General features: G+C 36.3%; 1 protein-coding gene across 1 annotated transcript in view; it reads left to right on the forward strand.

Moving 5' to 3' along the window:
* Window positions 1–16,346, forward strand: part of GABRA1 (gamma-aminobutyric acid type A receptor subunit alpha1) — a 55,074-nt gene extending 38,728 nt beyond the window's left edge. Inside the window, exons 7-9 of the mRNA XM_052643225.1 lie at window positions 6,733–6,885; window positions 11,983–12,185; window positions 16,035–16,346. Of these exons, the coding sequence (XP_052499185.1) occupies window positions 6,733–6,885; window positions 11,983–12,185; window positions 16,035–16,346 (668 nt within the window). The remainder of the gene's footprint in view (window positions 1–6,732; window positions 6,886–11,982; window positions 12,186–16,034) is intronic.
* The last annotated feature ends 1,013 nt before the right edge of the window (window positions 16,347–17,359 follow it).

Raw genomic sequence — 17,359 nt, forward strand, 5'->3', positions numbered from 1 at the left:
CCATTTTGAAGATGGGATATAACTGAGGCCCAGAGAGGTTTAATAATTTTTCCAAGGTCACACAGCCAGGGAGTGGCAGAACTGGGATTTGAACTCGGGAAGTCTCACTATAGCATGTATGTTCTCAACCATATGAAACGCTAGTAACAGGCAGGATAGACAAGTGTGAAAACGCAATAGTATGGCATGTCATGGAGCATAAGAGATGGGTTCTGGAGTATATGAGGAGGTTTTGGATGCTGGTTTTACAACGAATTAACTGCATGACCTTTGTTCATCTTTTCTCTTGTACTTTGGAGATAATCGGAGGATCTACTTCATGGGGTACTGTGAGATTGAAATGAGAAAATGCATGTAAACTGAGTAGCAGAGTTTCCGACATGCACAAATCGTAATAAATATTAGCCGTTACTATTAACAATGATGAAGTTAATATAAGAAGTCTGTATGATGACACTTAAGAAGTCATTTCTGCTTGAAATGTCAGGGAAGGTAGTTTGAAACTAGACCCCATGCATGGGCCCCTATCTCATTCTACTACACCGTGTTTTGCTTCCTAAGTAATTCTTTAAGGAAAGCCCACATAAAAATTATAATCGTAATTAAAGGGCATGGCAATGTAACTTATAAAGAGAAGCCAAATTGTTAAATTAGTCATTAGGTGTAAGAATAATATCACAATTATAAAATAAGAAGATGTAATAAAAATGCTTTTTCAAAATGCAACAATGATGACTAGAAAGTCATATTTACCTAAGCCAATAGACATCCGTGATCAAAGGAAGCATAGGTGAGATTTGCTTAATAAGAATGTCTCTTATTTGTGGATGACTATTTATCCTTAGAACAGATGACTAAGAGAAACTGTAGGATCCTATTTCCTAGAGATAGTCTTCACTGGATGAGTTAAGGATGCCTTGGCAGGATCAAAATGAATGACGAAAGCAACTGTTTTCACTGACCATGGAGCAAATGTGGTGATGGACTTTCATCAAAGGGGCCTCAGGGCCCCTATTTTTGCAGCTTAGCACATGATCTCCAGAGAAATAATATAACTATAAAATGTGAGAACAGATTCACAGAAGGGAAGGTGGAGAGGGAGAAGATGTATACAGTCGTCTGGTCAACCTAATCATATTTCAGGTGAGGAAACAGGTCTAGAGATGGAAGTGGCCTAGAACTATAACCATTGTTTCATTATTGCTATTTAAGTATTCTCTGAAGCAGATATTAAACTATGAGATGCTCCCTCAATGATATTTCTGACTCCTCATTCCTTTGAAAAAGGCAGCATCTTTGGAAAACACCAACGTTTAGAATACTTGAAAAGCTTTACAAGGAATCAGTGTCCACTACAATTTTGTTAAAGAAATGAATGGTGGATTTCTTCAGCTAGAGAGAGAATATGTTTCTATCTGATTTACCTTTACACTACAAATCTGCCTGTGACTCAGAATTTTTTAGAATAATTTTCACATCTGTTATTTCATATCATCCTCACAGCATCCCATGAAACAACTAGCACACTAGCATTTTTACTCAACAAGTGAGAAAACTAAACTCGAATAAAGTTAAGCAAGGGATCTACTCTAAGGAATTAATATTTGGGAAAATAAACGTTGGAAGTCAGATATAAAGAAACCTGCAGTGTTGCTTTACAGAATTATATTCCTGCTTCTTTTCTTCTCTTTCCTTAATTTTATATTGTAATGTGTCAAAAATGTTGTCTCATCTAATTTACAAGTTTCTCTTGGGGTTACATGATGTGCAAGGATATATGAATTAAAATTCTTCTTGACTGCTGAATCAGAGGGAAATAATTTGACATGCTTAGTGCATAAGTACTTGATGTCTAGAGATACTCTTTCAATCCAATTTAGGTGACTTTTTTGTTGTATTTTTCTTTCATTTTTAAACTATTACAGTGTGATTCTGATTTTGTCACTTTTCCTTTTCTTATTTAAATGTTACTGATGGAAATAATAAGTAACAATCTGCAATAGGGATAGAGAAGAGTTTATCTGAACCAAACCGTGGACTATAGCCTGGGAGACACAGATCCAAGAAATACTTGAATTGTGTTTTTCCAGGCTGCAAAATGGGAGACGCTTATAAAGACAAGAACCACAATATTACATAAGTTGTCTTCCAAAATTATAATTGGAGTTGGCAAGAAGTAAGGGTGCTTGTTAAGCTAGTGTTGGTTGGGGTCTGAAATGTTACATGGGGAGAACTTGAGACTATAATGTTCCACCTGGCCACTGCTGGTAGATAATTGTTTTGAGAATAGCAAGGTGGTGTCCTTAAGTATGATAGAGTTCAGAAAATTCAGGTTCTCAGTGATATGAGAATGTATGTAAAACCACATCCACAGTAGCCAACCAGATCCATTTTGGTTGTATGAACCTCAGTTATTCCATTTAAATTTTTCAATGTATTATTTTCTTTAATGGTTAAAGTAGGTATACAGTGTATGTTTGATAGGCCACAAGGCAGGCTGTTCTAGTTAGCATCATGTATAAACCAAATCATGTATAAGCCAGAATGACTTCCCTGTACTTCAATATGTGAAAATTTCTTCCATCAACATGTTATACCCAAACTTTTAAATTTTATTTAATTTAGGAAGGTGATTTCAAAATATTTGAAGTTTTCCTCTACTTTCTCTAGTTTGTTAGAGGGGAAGTGGTTTATAAAATAAATACAAAGTCATATAACAGCTTATCCAAAAAATATTCTTTGCAGAATCTTCCCAAAATGTCACACTGTGAACAACGAAAGATGATAATGGAATATATATATAGACACTCATTTTTATGGCATTACATGAGAGATGGATTTTTTTTTCTTTGAGCTGGTGACATTTTTCAGGCTACAATTGAATGAATGATTAGGAATAATAATGCCTACTCCTATGAGGTAAAGTGTAATCTGACTGTGTCTATCCAAGACTACATTTTACCAGAATCTCAGGAAAAAATGTTTTTTCGTTTGTTTGTTTTTTGCTCTTTTTCTTAAATTTGAATCACTTATTTCTTTAAGATGACCTTGGAGACATTATCCAAGTTATCTACAGAAAAATAGAAATAAATTAGATAGCATTTTTTTTTACCTTTCAAAAAAGAGATGCTTGTAGGTGTTAACTAGAGTGGGTGTTCTTAAATCTCATGCATCCCTTTTCATCATAGGCAAGTGTTGAATATTTAGGATATGTAAAGCCACGCTGTCGGGACTTCCCTGGTGGTCTAGTGGCTAAGACTCTGTGCTCCCAATGCAGGGGACCTGGGTTTGATCCCTGGTCAGGAAACTAGATCCCACATGCCACAGCTTAGAGTTAGCATGACACAACAACTAAGATCTACTTTTCCAATAAATAAATTTTTTTTTTTAAGCCATGCTGTATGTAAAGAACTGTCTCTCTTCTTAACTATCTTTCAGTTTGGTGGAGGGGTATAAGCACATAAGTAGCTGAAATTAGGAGAAGGCAATGGCACCCCACTCCAGTACTCTTGCCTGGAAAATCCCAGGGATGGAGGAGCCTGGTAGGCTGTAGTCCATGGGGTCGCTGAGGGTCGGACACGACTGAGCAACTTCACTTTCACTTTTCACTTTCCTGCATTGGAGAAGGAAATGGCAACCCACTCCAGTGTTCTTGCCTGGAGAATCCCAGGGACGGGGGAGCCTGGTGGGCTGCCACCTATGGGGTCGCACAGAGTCGGACACGACTGAAGCAACTTAGCAGCTAAAATTAAAATTATACAATATAAGCATAAACAGAAGCTGTAAATAAATTTGAAGTTAATATTGATCAGTAAATGGCAGGTGTTATCCTTAATAACAACCATGAAAGCACAAATGAACGCACAGATGACTTCCTACTATAGAGAACATAGGGAGCATTTCTTCTGCCAATACTTCCACCAATTCCAACTGGAGAAATGGGAGGAAAAAATGGAGAAAGGAACTCAGCGTTTTAAAACTCTAATGTAGCATGATCTTCACTAGAGCCCTCATTCTTTATTCTCCCCGCATATCCTTATCACTGTCTTATAAACAGAGAAATTGAGGATCAGAGAGTTTAAGGCTACACAACAGAAGTGGTATATCTGGGTTTTGAACCCAAATTCATTTGCTTCCAAAGCTAACAAACTCTCTTCTACAGTAACTGTCTTCCTATTCTACTATGGACTGAATCCCCACCCATAGATAAACAAAATATTCAGCTATAGAAGAGGTCAAAATGAGATTTTTTTAGGTCAAAATATGGAGAGATAAAAATGTGTGGTGAGACACAAGATGGAATGCTGAAATGCTATCAGAGTTAGGATGTGGAGCGTCTTAAATACTGGTTAGGGAGTTGCTTGTTTGTAACACTGGAGACATTGATTGTCACATTGATGGGAGAGAGAATTCTAATGGCATCTAGGGGCTAAGAGGCAAGGTGTGTGACTAAATGTCCTACTTTACACAAGACAGTGCCCACAATATATAGTTATCTCTACTGAAATGTTCTGAAAAGAGCTGAGGCTGAGAAACACTGATGTAGATAATGGGACTCCATTACGGTATTTTAAGATATTTATGTATACTTTAAAATGATCATTCTGACCCCAAAACGTAGGGAGCATTGGAGTTAGGACATGACTGGAAACCAACAAGACAGTTCACAGATTACTGTAGATTTACATTGTAAATCTCTAAAGAGATAAGTGTTGACCTTGAGATAAGAGATAGACTGAGAGATACTGCACAGGTGAAATTAAAATTGTGATGATCAATTGATTTATTTCTCTCTCTTTTGGAAGCCTTACTTAACACACAAGGATTAATTCCAGATTTTTAGACTGAGTGGATAGACAGATGAGTGTGCCATGAATTTAGAAATGGATGCTCAGTGGAAAAGAAGCCCTGCTATATGCTTGTCATTATTTTTTATGAAAAGGTTTAAACAGTATCACTTTTGAACATATTTAGTTTGTGATAGCAATGAAAAATCACTGTCTATGAGTTATCTAGTAGATATTTTGAAATGCAGTGATTTTGAAAGCAACGTCACTTAGAGATGCAGATCCCACAGCCATCTGGATCAAAATGACATTAGGAGCAGGGGTGAGAAAGAAAAGTTCTTATTAGAGTTAAGAAAAAGATGGAAATGACAGCTGAAGACAGAACTATACCAGGAGCTTCTGCATTTGCTTTGCAGAAAGATGAAGCCCAGTGCCAGAGAGACAGGAGGGACTTAATACTCTGTGGCTGAAATAACCAGTGAGTTAGCAAAAGAAATGGAAAATGAGAGAGAAAAGGAGAATGTGGCTCTAGAGAGTACTATCAAGATGGCAGGCCCCTTCAGCATTGCTCAGTTTTTAATGCTACAGAGAAGGTGGTAGTGGACTTGAAGACTGAGATGTCCTTTCAGATTGAGACGTTCAGTTATGGATACTAAGAGATCATGGGCAGTTTTAACCGAATTATAGGAGCTGAAGCTGAATGGTCATGAGCTGAGACATAAATCATAGGATGAAGAGAGAAAAGTTTTGAGTTGACGTGAAGGAGAGAGATAGAAAGATGTGAATACCAAAGAAATGTTTTCTTAGTAAGAATATACCTAGTTCTCTCCTACTGAGTATATATTCAGAGTGAATAAAACTAAAAACTTCAAAGATTTGTAATTAAGAAACAATAGTATCAACTTAGAAAAAAGCATCTCCTACAATTTGAGTTGTGTGTTCATTTCTTTGGGCCTCTTAATCAAATCAGACTTTGTCATATATAAAGATGATGGAGATGCCTAGCTGGCCCAGTTGTTTCCCAGACTGGTCTGGGAGTCGGGACAAGTTCAAAAGCTCGTGACAAGTCTGGATTTTCCTGCCCCTCTGTAAAGGATGATTTGTGTATTTAGGTGGGATCTGAAGAATTGCATGTTTCAAAAGCTTGCCAGGCGATTCTGGTGAAGATATTCCTTAGAACAAATTTTGAGAATTCTGTCTCACAGTCCTCATTTCAGAGGTCAGACTAAGCTGAATTCACGGTCAGACAGCTAAGGAAAGAAAGGGCTGGAGCTGGAATTCAGGTCCCCCGACTTGAACACCAAAGCTCCTTCATTAGACAACCTGACTCTCCTGCAGTGGACATACTGGAGATCTGGTGTCTTCTGATGCACTGGTGTGTGTCATCAGGATCTAATTCATTGCCTTCAGGGTTACGAGTGCCAATCTGTAAATATATGCTCAGATTTGTCTCTTCAGTGTATCAGTCACCAGGATTATGACATAATATCAATGAGACCTCAGGCACCTCAGTCTCATCCTCAGTGCCTTTTTGGTGTGTTTTATTTTTAAACTAGAGTTTTTTTTCTTTTAATTAAGATTTATTATAATTTTTTTTATGTGGACCATTGTTAAAATTCTTACTGAATTCATTACAATATTGCTTCTGTTTTACATTTTGGTTTTTTGACCTCCAGGCATGTAGAATCTCAGCTCTCTGACCAGGGATTGAACCCACAAGTCCTGCAGTAGAAGGCTAAGTCTTAACCATTGGACCACCAGGGAAGCCCGGTGTGTTTGGCAAATGTCTTTTTTCTTTCCTGGATAACAGCTTTTCTCTCCAGGAACCAGATGTTATGTGGAAAAAGGCTATGTCTAACCTCCAGGTTCTTGCTACTGACAGAAAAACTGAGAGATTTCTTTTCAAGGTCAAATTGCTCACCTTATTGTCTGTTTTACCCTCTAGGAGAGTATGTTGTTATGACCACTCATTTCCACCTGAAGAGAAAGATTGGATACTTTGTTATTCAAACATACCTGCCGTGCATAATGACAGTTATTCTCTCCCAAGTCTCATTCTGGCTCAACAGAGAGTCTGTGCCAGCGAGGACGGTCTTTGGTAAGCGCCAGTCGAGACACACACGCAAGGGCCACTTGCAAGGGCCATTTGTATCATACCTATGACACTGCAGATAGAATGAAAAAAATAATTATACACTAAGTCTGCAGTTAATACAAGAGAAAGGTTCAAGGTATTACCATTTTCATTATGACATGATTGTAAAAAATTCTTTTTTAAAATAGCAAGCTGTTTTAGTTCATGTTAATTGATGGGATTAATGAACACTTGACTTGCTGTTTTAAAAGAGAAATGTAATGAAGCAGGCATAATGTGCTTCGTAATAGACTAAAATGTACACATAGGAACACTTATACCTAAACCATACATTTAGAATACATAATCCAGTGTCCATATATCTTTTGAGAATCTAAGAAAAATATCAGCAGAACTACTTCCTTAATATATGAAAGCAGGGATTCTTTATATAGAAATAACTTAGTGATGACCATTATACCAGTACAGGAATATCTCATTTTTACTAATGTGTGCACTTCTGAAGAGTTACAAATATTTTTTTCTATGAAAATATTCTAAATGCATTAGATATTTTGAGTTGTTAATCTAATGGAAAATTATTTAAAGGGTAATAACTTTTTACTAATAGGAAAACTCTTGCCTAATTCATTGTTTTAGAAGTGTGTGTTTCATATAAAGAGCTCCTGCCTGTATTATAGGACACTGTTTTAAGTATACTTTTAAGAATAATAAACACAAGATTTAATTAACAAAAACTTGATGATTCATTCACTCATTTAGTCATTGACTTTTTTTTGAAATCTACTATGAGGGCCTACTCTGTTCTAATGTAGCTGTCACCATAACAGTACCCACTCCTCTCATGAATTTGCGAGTTTAAAATTTGAATAGCAATAAAATCTTGCAGAATACTTATTGAGTGTTTTTATATCATGCTCTGTTCTATGATATAACTCTCTATTCTCTTATTTAACACTAGAAAAATTCTCTGTAATATTACCCCTGTGTTTTAGGCAAGAAAGCTAAGGAACAAGATATTAAGTACTCGGTTGGCCAAAATGGTCATAAAGCCTGAATGACCTTTTTGGCCAATCCAATAACTTGCCTGAGGTCAGAAACTATGAGGTGAAGGACTCTGGAATAAGATCCAGCCTCTTAGCTCTAAAGCCTGTGCAAATAATGATGATGAGGTACCACTCCCCACGTACTGCCTATCCCATGACAAGGCTAAGAATCGGGTTGTTGTAGGCAGCATAATTCATTTGGAAACAACAACCACCTATTCAATTGGTGAAAGTTACAATTATCAAGGTTCATTCCAGAAATATCAAGGATCATTCCAAGGTTCATTCAAATATATAATAGGCACATGCTATGTTTATAACCCTTTACTACAAAACAAAAGGCTTCAGATGCTTACAGTCTAAACTGAGGATTTTTCTTGTGCAAAGACCCCTATGGCATCATGGCTTTATCCCAGGAAAAAAAGCAAGACTCTGCTACCAGGGCCCAGAAAAGAATCTGGACAAGTTGCTTCTTCTGGGTTGGAAACCACCAAATCTTTGCTGTGACATCAGCCTAAGAGCCCAGCTAAATCAAGACCCAAAATGATTCCAGCCACCAGGCGGAAGATTAGTTAATTTAAAACTCTTTTTTTCCCCTTACCACAATTTGTAAATATTAACTAGTGTTTAAGCCACTTATTAGAACTGAAGATTGAACTCTTGTCAGATGCTCACTTATATATAGATATATGTATATATATATAACTACTTATATAGATATATGTATATATATATAACTACTTATATAGATATATGTATATATATATAACTACTTATATATGTATATATATATAACTACTTATATACATATATATATAACTACTTATATACATATATATATATATAAGTAGTTTGAGCCCTTTATTCATTTGAATGTTTTAATTAGAACCAATGAGATAGTTTCTTTATGTTTTATGTTTATTTTTATAGAATGAGCCCAGCACTATAGTAAAAATGGTTTTTTTAAAGGCTCACTTTCTGCCCTCTCTGTCCCCAACAAATCCTATTCTTCCTTTTTGGAAATCCTATAAAGCACTTTGGAATGTTTTATAAGTCAAAAATCTTGCTCTTAATAGTTTCAACAGTCTGCTCGCCTAGCCAACTCATGCCCTTTTGGTGAACATAACTACATATCTGTAAATACAACTGTGGCAAGTATTTCTGTGTATCAAGTTATATATTTCTAATGTTTTAAGCTCAATAAAATCACAAATGCAGTTTTCCAAGACCTTTAGCCTTTTAAAATTTATTTAATACACGTCTTTATTCTTTTTAGTTTATACTCAGCACATTCCTCTGAGTTGTAGGGGATGACTGAGAGGGTCACAGGTACTTGAAGAAAAAATATCAAAAGGAAAAAGAAAGCAAAAGTTATACCTTGCTCAGTTTATTAAATGGCATCCAGAATGCAACAAAGCTGAAGCCATTTTATGTCTTAAAACATCATCTTCTTGACCTTCCCTGCTCTTTCTTATTTGAAGATAGTGTGGTCATGTGATTTTGATTCCAGATACACCCACGATTTTGGTTCAATCTTGTCTTTCAAGTGTTGGTTACTTACAAAATGAGAGTATAATTAAAATAAAACAGTGCCATTTAAAAGATTAGGTGAGAAAAACAAAATAAAATTTATATATTGCCAGCCTCAATACTTGGAACTTAATAGATGCTCAACACATTTTAATTTTTTTCCCTTTCTCTATAGCTCGAATTGTAAGACGACAAAATAGACACACACACACACACACACACACACACACAGCATGCCTCTCTTTATGCTATTCTTAACTGTTTTTAATTTATGGATACATTTTGTTTAAGAACTTCTATTCCCAAATTACTTTTAGCAGTTGACTGTCCACATAAACCAAAATTCAAAAAAGAATTCATTTTAGCAGGGATTTATCCAAAAGGAGTGAAGCTGTCAATAATAAGTTATTAACGTTGCCTTTAGTAAGTATCAGGCTCAATACTTTATTACATTATTTTATTAAATACTCACAATAGTCCTCTGAGTTAGACTTATTCAAATTAAATTACAAGGGAATAATTACAAAAACACTCCAGAAGTTCAGACTTGTGAGACAGTCTTCCCAAGGTCACTCAGCAATTACAGAGCTGGGGCTTGAAACTGGGTTGCTCTGTTCCCCAAATACTGACATTTAATTACTTTGCTCTTTGCTCAAGTTAATATGCAAATTTGGGGGCTTTTTCCCAGCTCATATTCCTTCAACCAGTTGTTGAAGGAATTATGTAATATGGATAATGCCCCAAAATGTCCTGCAACAACTCCAAAGCTCATAGTAAGTCTATTCCCTACAACTCTGACCGTGTATCAAAAATATGACTTACTGAAAATCTCAGTGTTCTTAATCCTATCACTTCCTAATAGAGCTGCAAAGATAAATTACCTTTAAATTCATGGAAAACTGGGAATATTGGGTGGTTTAAACTGCTTAGAAAAATTAGCTGCCTACCAGCTGCATGACCCTACTGATTCTCTAAAATTAATCAAAAGAGGAATCATAGGTATGAGTTTTAGACAGATGGGATGACAATATCTTCTGTGGCAATAATTGACTTATCTTTAAAATGCTTTCACATGTTATTATATTTATTCCTCTAACCTTATGAATGTGTAAAAAGGAATGTGTTTTCCTTTCTTAGAATTTCAACAGTGATATACACCAACCAAGGGAATGAAGTGTAAGTCACCACATTTACCGTTATGGAAACTGAGGTCCTTAGGAGTTAACTCACTTGCTCAAGGCTATACAGTTAATAAATACTGAGGGACTAGCTACTTGAAGAGGTTAAGATTTTTTCCACACCACGCAGTCTAAGTTATAGGGTTCCTGTGATTTTTTTTTCATACATTTTCAAATGGCTTAAAAGGAGACTTACAGTATTCTAACTCATAGATTGCATCACATATAGTAGGTTGAAAATATAAACTTGTTAAATGGATATTATTGAATGTCATCCTTCAATACAAACTCCTATAATTGGGCTCAGTGGTAAAAGAATCTGCCTGCAGTGCAGGAGATGCAGGAGACATGGGTTCGATCCCTGAGTTGGGAAGATCCCCAGGAAGAGGGCATGGCAACCGACTCCAGCATGCTTGCCTGAAAAATCTAATAGAGGAGTCTGGTGGGCTGCAATTCACAGGGTCACAAAGAGTCAGACAGGACTGAAGCGACAGCACACAAGCAAACTGAAAGCAACTGACTTGAAAACTGCTTTGAAAAGAGGTGATTTTAATCAGTTGGGATAGATTCATAGATTAGGGAAGATATATAGCAGCATTAGCAGAAAGAGTAAGACTTTGGACATTTGAATCAAATGAATGCATTCAAAGTTGGTTTTGCCATTTCTGAGCTATGTGACCTCAAGCAAGTCACCTGAGACTTATTTCAGTTATTTCTTCAAAAGAGTAGCTATTACAAGAATCAGGAAAAATAGTATAAAATACAAAGAGTTAATAACATAACAAAACATTATCCTATGATAATTTAGTTATCTGTCAATGATCAATTATCAAAAAGTTATTGGTTTTATGGTTTATATATTCAAGGATTGTTTAGTCACTCAATAGTGTCTGACCCTTTGTGACCCCATGGACTACAGCCCGCCAGGCTTCCCTGTCCTTCACTATCTGTAGAATATTAAACAGAGCTGAGGATTCAGTGATTATTTATGGATCCTGGACAGTGACAATCTCTGCTTTCTTTTTCCTAGAGTTGGGGACAGTGAAGGAATATTATTTCCTTTCCTAGCCAAGGCACTGTGTTCAAGATGCCTATTTAAGGGAGCTCACTATCTTATTAACAGCTTCTCAATAGCAGAGCAGTTTATCCCTCCAAGAACTGCCCTTCATACTGCCATACCATGAACCACAAACTACATTGGGATTAAATTAAAACTCATCCATCCCAAACCAAACGGGATGAACTTGAAAACATACTCTGTCTGTGTTTCATTTTACACAAGTAGGGTGACTTCAGTGATGAAAGTTTGTAGTATGAACCTAAAAATTCACTTTCTTTCTTTGCAGGAGTCACAACTGTGCTCACCATGACAACTTTGAGTATCAGTGCCAGAAATTCCCTCCCTAAGGTGGCTTATGCAACTGCTATGGATTGGTTTATTGCAGTGTGCTATGCCTTTGTATTCTCAGCTCTGATCGAGTTTGCCACAGTAAACTATTTCACCAAGAGAGGTTATGCATGGGATGGGAAAAGTGTGGTTCCAGAAAAGGTAAATGCTTTAATATCTCCTGTGATATTGCACCATTATGTCTTTTTAAACCTGTAAGATATAATGTGTGAGCTTGGGGGAATGGCTGAAGGATGCAGAGAGAGGGAAAAGGAGATTTTTTTTTTTTTTTTTCTTATGTCATAAATGATTAAGTGCTGTGAGAATTTCCTCACTGCTGAGGAAGGAGGTTGTTTCTGTGGATAGGTGTGCAGAGTCAAGGGAAGGAAATAAAGGAGAAACAAAAAAGGTAAACATTTCTATTCAAGTATGGTTTCCTATGGTCCCCATTAATATGAGAACAGTTTTAACAAACTTGATATTGGGAGCAATTATGCCATTCTAATTTTTGTGACTTGAAAATCATAGTTTTTTGGGTGTTTTCTGAACCTAGTAACTTTGGTCCTAAATGTTATTACTTTAATGACTCAACTGAATTGAGCTTACAAAATGCATTATCTCTAATTTTCACTAAAGTAAAGGTCAAGAAACATATTTTCTTTTTCCAAAAGAGAGGTTTGCTTTAAGAATCACAACACAGAATTCACAAAATTTCTTCATTGTAAAAAATTATCAAGCCAAGAATATCACTGTTCGTCTCAGAACATATTTTGGAGTGACTTTTAAAGCACAGGTGGGGAGGATATTTCTAATTCTGGGGTTTGAAAAATATGTCAAAAGGCAAGAAAGTCTTGGGGTGGTGGAAAGAAAGGCAAAGGCAGAGTTCCAGAGGTTCTAAGACATCTAGAAGCAATCTAGGAGGAATTTCTCTACAGCAAATGTAGAGTACTAGTGTCCCGAATCGGTCTAAAAATACAGGTATGTTGTCAAATATACTTGAAAAATTCTGAATACTGTCACAGTCACAGTATATTAGAGAGTCTGAGAGGGTCTACAGTAAAGAAATTCATTTAATGATGTTTTTCCCACAGCCCCATGAATATACTAGATAAGAGGATCCTTTGTAGAAACATCTACTGCATTTAACAGAATCTATAGTGTTACTGATTCTAAGATGTACCACTAATTTATGTGTACATAAGAAAGAAAATATGCTGCCAAGTAAAAACTCTTTGAGATTTACCATTCAGCCACAGGTGGATCTATTGAATACTCCAGTGATCTCCTACACAATTCAAAGCAAAGGAAGTTCTGTATGGGGTATGCTATACCAACCAAAATGGACCAGATCCAGGTCCTCAAAATTCACCTTGCCTTGACACATCCTCACTTAGTATAAAAAACATATCTGAATTTCCAAACCAAGAATCTTGTCTCAGGATCAGTAGAGAGGAAACAAGACAAAAGAAACTGCACTTACCAGATGGAGAGAGAGGTGAGGGAGTGGAGACAGAGTTTTTGTTCAATACTTTAGCCACTGATGGCCTCCATTTGTCCTAGAACAGAAGGGCAACCCCAAAGGAAAGCACTGAATCTGAAGATGTGTGATCATAAGACACTACAAACTGTGAGACATCACCCCAAATCATAGCTGTGGACATTTTTAAAATCCACATCATAGAATTACTGGTACACTCTATGAAAGTTCTTCAGAATTAATGATACACAAACATTAGTGATATGCAACTGAAAAATGAAATGCAAACACTGGGAAAAGTTGCTTTTCTATCCTAATCCTTTCTTTGCATGCTGCAAGAAGCCAGTGTCTTTCTGATTGTAGCTTGTGAGTTGCAGTTGTTAATGAATTGTTAGGTGAACCGAACTTGATCTGGAAAGCATATAATTTGGGTTGAGGTATTGGTGATCTCATAATTGAGTTTAGATTTCTTTCTGACTGTGTACTAGTCTTCAAGTGCTGTCTCAACTAAAATATTTCAATCTCTATCAATCTACAGGTCACATTATTCAGTGTACATATATAGATATAGATACATCATATGTACATAGACATCTACATATACATAAATAATACATTTATGCCCATATTTGGCATCTTATTAAGAAAGAAAATATTTTCTATAATGTATTTTTGTCTCTGTAAAAATATTCCACAGGGCTTTGCCAGTTTGATTTGCTTAAAACAGGGAATGTGAACACAATGTAATCCAGATCTCACTCTGACATTCAGAGAGGATACATTTCTTTTTCTGTAACTAGATAAGTGTTTTCAGGAGAGTTAAAGTTTTGATCTCTGACATGGTATAACTTGAAAATAAAAAGAAAATCCCAATAGGGCATCACATTTTCAAGTGAATATACAGTGGCCTTCTTAAGATCCACCCTCATATGGTTAACTGCTAAATTAAATACTAACTTCTTAAAGAATATGCAGCTATATCAGACCACATAGCTCTGAACAATGACCTACTTTATTTTTGAAAAGTGTCTATATGTCAGAAACTAAGAAAAGCTGCAGTTATCAGTTACCACACAGATAATATTAGTGAGCAGGTAATGTTGAGCAAAAATCGAATCCAGGATATCCTGACTGAGCCTGCTTTGTCATTTGGGCACTGGAAGCCTGAAGAGAAGGAGCAAAAATTAATCGGCTCATCAATTTTTTCTCATTGCAAAACAAACTGCCCCAAAATTTAGTGACCTAAAACAATAACCAAGCATTTGGGGCTGGCAAAAACCTGAGGTTATTCCTTTTAGTCGAACATGGGCTCACGGACGTAGTTCCGGCATCAGGGGAAGAAAATCTACAATGGCCTTTCTCCCGTGTATGAGGCCTCATGCTGGCCGGATCTCTCACTGAACATAGTCTTTGGTCCCTCAATGTCTAATCCAGGCTTCATGTTTCTGTGGCATGCTTCCAGAGAGTAAAGAGTGAGGTTGCCAAGCTTCCTGACGATAGGGTCTTAAGCTGGCACAGCATCACTCTGCCAGAGTCACACGTCTAGATGTAATAAGTGGGGATATAGACCCCATTTTTTGATTGGAAAGCCTGGAAAATATTTGTCTGCATTTTTCCCTAGCCTTATTGAAAGATAATTGACACATAGCATTGTGTAAGTTTAAGGTGTACAATGTAATTAATTAGATATATTATATATCATGAGTTGGTTACCACCATAGTATTAGCTACCATCTCTAACTGGTCACAAAGTCCTTTTTGTGGTGAAAACATTTAAGATTTAGTCTCAGCAATATTAAAGTATATGATACAGTATTGTTATCTATAGTCATCATGGTTTAGTAGCATTAGGTGCTGTCCAAAATGTCCATAAGACATTTGGTCCGTGGAAACCAACCCCGAATATTCATTGGGAGGACTGATGCTGAAGCTCCAACACTTTGATCACCTGATGTGAAGAGATGACTCATTGGAAAAAGACCCTGATGTTGGAAAAGATTGGAGGCAGGAGGAGAAAGGGGTGACAGAGGATGAGATGGTTGGATGGCATCACTGACTCAATGGACATGAGTTTGAGCCAACTGTAGGAGATAGTGAACAACAGGGAAGCCTGGCATGCTGCAGTTCATGGGGTCACAAAGAGTTGGACACAATTTAGCAATTGAACAACAACAACAAAGGACTTTGATATTTGGTCCTGTCCAAAACCATTTGTCATGGATCCAGTATGCTCATAGACATTTTGGATAGGACCAAATTGCGAGGACCATTGACGTAAACCAAATGTCTTACAGACCAACTGTCTTATGGACATTTTGGACCAAATGTCCCACCAGGTCACTTGTCAATTTTACAATTAGACCTTTGTGTCTGCGTTTTACATTTATTCCCAAAATGCTGTCATAAATTCCATTTCTTAGATGTTAAATAAAGCACATGTTTGAGTTCTAAAGTAAAGGTCACTTTGCTCAAGAACTTATAAACTTGCTCCCCACAATTCACTAAACAAAATACTTTAACTCTTTCCTTTACAGCCAAAGAAAGTGAAGGACCCTCTTATTAAGAAGAACAACACTTATGCTCCAACAGCAACCAGCTACACCCCTAATCTGGCCAGGGGTGACCCCGGCTTAGCCACCATTGCTAAAAGTGCAACCATAGAACCAAAAGAAGTCAAGCCAGAAACAAAACCACCAGAACCGAAGAAAACCTTTAACAGTGTCAGCAAAATTGACCGACTGTCAAGAATAGCCTTCCCGCTGTTATTTGGAATCTTTAACTTGGTCTATTGGGCAACATACTTAAACAGAGAGCCTCAGCTAAAAGCCCCCACCCCCCATCAATAGGTCCTGTCATTCATATTCTGTTGCTCAGTCCTTTGCACTGGGAATTGCTTTCTGTTCTCAATGTGGTAATTCCCATCTGCTTTATTGCCTCTGTCTTAGAGAATTTGAAGGTTTCCTTATTTCCATAATTCATATAAGAACAACAGACCCCTGTCTGGCCATCCAGAGCAGAACAGAGCATACAGCTGAGACAGGATTCTGAGAGAGGGAGCCAGAGAGCAAAATCATGACAGAAGGAGACAGAAGGGAAGAGAGAGAAAAAGGGGAGGAAGTAGATCCAAAGATACGAGGAAAAGTAGAAGAAAAATCCAATTTAACTCCAGGTCATTTGTAGATATATATTTCCAAATATTCTAGAAAAAAAAGATACTGTATATGTCAAAATATTTTTATGTGAAGGTGTTTAAAAGAATATAATGTTTAATGAAGAAACATTTTAAAAAATCTATGTCTTTATTGCACAGATGATGATGTGTTTCTCACATTTCTGTTTTGTATTTTAAACCTGTGTATAGCTTTAACAGTTTATTTCCAAAGCTCAAGATCCCCATTCTTTCTCTTTTAAGAAATACCTAGGGCATTATTTTGTTGTTAAATGCTATTTTACAATTTATGGAAATTGCATAGGCAAAGGTGCAGTGTCTCACAGTAAGAGCACATTTAATCCAATGGAGACAAATGCTTTAAATAGGCTGCTTTACTGTCATCTGAGCTTTTACCAGTAGACTCAGTGAAGAATCATTCTAACAGATACATACACTCAATAAAACTAAAAAAAAATTAATAATAAATTTAGATAGAACAATTTTAAAAGATTTATTTTCCACCCTCTCTATATCCAGATAACACATGCATCCAGTAATCATTTGATTTTCATTCTGAAGATGTTTTTAGAGGGGCAAAAATATTTTGCAAGCTCTAGAATTGTTGAATGTATTATTTTATATAACAATACATTAAAAGCTTTAGATTGAAATTTATGACTAATAAATATAGAATATATAAATTATATA

Source organism: Budorcas taxicolor, chromosome 7, assembly GCF_023091745.1.
Source record: "Budorcas taxicolor isolate Tak-1 chromosome 7, Takin1.1, whole genome shotgun sequence".
NCBI classification, from domain to species: Eukaryota; Metazoa; Chordata; class Mammalia; order Artiodactyla; family Bovidae; genus Budorcas; species Budorcas taxicolor.